This window comes from Malurus melanocephalus, unplaced genomic scaffold (genome assembly GCF_030028575.1).
Source record: "Malurus melanocephalus ecotype Western Australia unplaced genomic scaffold, MMel_1.1 scaffold_4832, whole genome shotgun sequence".
Classification (NCBI taxonomy): domain Eukaryota; kingdom Metazoa; phylum Chordata; class Aves; order Passeriformes; family Maluridae; genus Malurus; species Malurus melanocephalus.
This window is the reverse complement of record NW_026628064.1, coordinates 386-3,578: the sequence shown is the minus strand read 5'-3', so window position 1 is coordinate 3,578 and position 3,193 is coordinate 386. Positions and strand designations below refer to the sequence as shown.

Below are 3,193 nucleotides of genomic sequence, written 5' to 3'. Positions count from 1 at the left end.
GATAGCGGCCATGCCGCCGTACATCCCCGCGTAGCCGCGCATTTCCCCRTCGCGTCCCCTCCTGCTTCTCCCTGCACCCCCCAGGCTGCGCCGCTACTCGGGTGAATGTGGTAAGGGCGCCGCGTGCCGCCATTGGCTGGCGGGGCGCCGCGAAGGGAAGCGGCGGGAGGCGGGCGCGGCCGCCATTGGCTGGCGCGGGTAGACGCAGGGCGCGCTGACGTCAGAGCGCGGCGCGCGGCAGAGACGGGCCGGGGGCTGCGGGCGCCATGAGTAAAGCGCACCCGCCCGAGCTGAAAAAGTGGGTCTGGGGGCGCCGCCGGGGGAGCGGGGCTGGGCCGAGGGAGCGGGGGCAGCGGGGGGCCGGGAACGGTGTGGGAGGACCCGGGGATCCGCCGTTTGCCGGTGTCCCGGCGTGCACCGCGGGGTGCCGGTGTCATGGCGGCGGGGGGAGGGAGGTGGTTCACCCCGGTGTCGTGAGGGCACGGTGCAGGGTGGGGGGCTCTCGTCCCGTCCCCCCCGCCGGTGCTGACCCGCTGCCATCTCTTGCAGGTTCATGGACAAGAAGCTGTCGTGTGAGTCCTGGAATTACCCCGCCCCCGAACGGGACCCCGGCCCGCCCCGAGCCCCCTCACGGTGCCCGGGGACCCCCGCCCGCCCCGAGCCCGCTCATGGTCCCCGCTGCTGGGGACTCGCCCCAGCCCCTCCCGGTGTCCAGGGAAGGGGTCCCGGCAGCGGCCCTGGCTGATTTCAGGCCTCACAATCCATTAATTAAAATTCATTCAAATTCACTCATTGAAGCCATAATCCATTAATTTAACTAAAATATGAATTGCAAAATTTGTTTTTTCCGCCCTCCTTCCTTACCCCATCAATGGGTTACACTAAACCCCTCCTGTTCATTCCCACCCCGCGGGTCCCACTCCTTCCAAGTTGCAGTTTTGGGGGGAAACCTTCCCATTTCGGGAATCCCCTATCCCTAACGGCCCGGATTCCCCGCAGTGAAGCTGAACGGCGGCCGGCACGTCCAGGGCATCCTGCGGGGCTTCGACCCCTTCATGAACCTGGTCATCGATGAGTGCGTGGAGATGGCACCGGGCGGGCAGCAGAACAACATCGGCATGGTGGTGAGTGCTGCTGGGGGAGCCGGGGGGAATGAGTGGAAGGAGCAGAAAGTTCAGTGAGGGACAGGTCTGGCTGTGTCAGCAGAGCTTTGGGTGCTTCTGCTTTCCAGAGAGGTGAAGTCTCGGATTAGAGATGGATGGAGAGAGGGAGGGAGGGAGGGAGGGACAGGCACGGAGGGAGGAAGGGATGGAGATGGATGGATGGATGGATAGGATGGAGGGAGGGAGGGATTGATGGGATGGAGATGGGATGGATGCACAGGGATGGATGAATGATGGACAGGGATGATGGACAGAGGGATGGAGGGATGGATGGATGGATGGATGGATGGATGGATGGATGGATGGATGGATGGATGGATGGATGGATGGATGGATGGACGGATGGATGGATGGATGGACGGATGGACAGGGATGATGGACAGATGGGCACAGGGGTTGATGGGGACAGAGTCACATCCAGCTGGGACTGGCCTCCAGTGGTGTCCCCAGGGGTCAGGACTGGATCAAGTCCTGTTCAGTATTTTTATCAATGATGTGGGTGAAGGGATCAAGGGCACCCTCAAGAATTTGTTGATGAGATGGGAATGAGTGCATTGTCTGGAGCAGCTGAGGGAGCTGGGAAAGGGCTCAGCCTGGAGCAAAGGGGGATCAGGGGAGATTTGGGGCTCTGCACAACTCCCTGACAGGAGGGGGCAGCAGGGGGGGTCGGGCTCTGCTCCCAGGGAACAGGGACAGGAGGAAAGGAAACGGCCCCAGGCTGGGACAGGGAGGGGCAGAGGGGACATGAGCAGGAATTTCCCCATGGAAAGGGTGCTCAGGGATTGGAACTGCTCATGGAGGTTTGGAGTGCCCATCCCTGGAGGTGTCCAAGGAACCCCTGGAGGTGGCACTCAGTGCCCTGGGCTGGGGACAAGGCAGGCACCGGGCACAGCTCAGACTCACTGTGACCTTGGAGGGCTTTTCCATCCTCACAAGGATTCTGGAATTCTGTAATCTTTGGAAATTCAGGGTTAAAATCAGTCGGTTTTCATCTTTGGGGGAGAATTCCCATCCATTTTTCAAGGACCAGTGTTTTGGGGAGATAAACTGGAAGGAAGGAACTCTCAGATCAGAAATAACAACTCTCAAACTTTCCCCTTCCAGGTGATTCGAGGGAACAGCATCATCATGCTGGAAGCTTTGGAACGAGTATAAAACCCTGCAAAACCCCAAATCCCGACCCACCGGTTCCGTTTCCTCCTCCAAGACGCCACCCACAAGTGTACAATTATTTTTTTTGTTAAATAAATTTTGTAATGGTTGACCTAAGTCAAGCCTTTCTTGCATCAGTTTTTGGCAGCTGGATGTTAACTCTGCTCCCAATCCCAGGAAAACTCATGGAAAACTTTGAATTTATCAAAGTGGACATTAAATTTCTGCTATTTTTGGTTGTTTTCTCCTTAAAAACACTCAGGTCATTACATCATTTATTAACTCCTTCACACCTTATCACAGTGACAGATATCGGTGGTTTTCCCTCTTTCCCACCCATTTTGGCAGCTCCCTGCACACCATTCCCACCACCCCATAAGCTAAAGTTTGGGAAACAAAGTCCCAATTTCCACCCTGAGGAATAATTTCTTGGAAGACCCTTTGGAAAAAGTTGAGGCAGAGGGATGGACAGTCCAGGGGTCGATATTCCCAGCTGGAGAGGGATGGGATGTGCATGGCTTCACAGTGATCCTGAGCTGCAGGGCACTTTTGGGGTCAATATGGCACTTGTAACAAATTCCATAACCTCAGACAGGGAATGATGGAGGAGTTTGAGGAAAACTTGGAGGAATGGCTTGAGGAAAAGTCCTGGCTCGCTTGGGAACGCTTTGGGTTAGGGTTAGGGTTAGGGTTTGGTGCTGTCCTCCATCCTGAGATGACCAAACAGCTTCCAAGTGGCACCAGGGGAGATCAAGATGAGATAATGGGAATAAACTTGTTGTAGAAAGGTTTGTCCAGCCTAGGTCAGGGTGGAGTCATCATCCCTGCAAGGGACCAAACAACACGTGAACACAGCACTTGAGGACATCAGCAGTGGT

The 3,193-nt window shown here is 56.6% G+C and overlaps 1 protein-coding gene across 1 annotated transcript; it reads left to right on the top strand.

The window, feature by feature from the left end:
• Positions 1–192: 192 nt before the first annotated feature.
• SNRPG (small nuclear ribonucleoprotein polypeptide G) lies at positions 193–2,432 on the top strand. Its single transcript, XM_057389328.1, has 4 exons — positions 193–298; positions 550–572; positions 1,000–1,124; positions 2,268–2,432. The coding sequence occupies exons 1-4, from the start codon at positions 267–269 to the stop codon at positions 2,316–2,318; spliced, it is 231 nt and encodes a 76-aa protein (XP_057245311.1). The 5' UTR covers positions 193–266; the 3' UTR covers positions 2,319–2,432.
• The last annotated feature ends 761 nt before the right edge of the window (positions 2,433–3,193 follow it).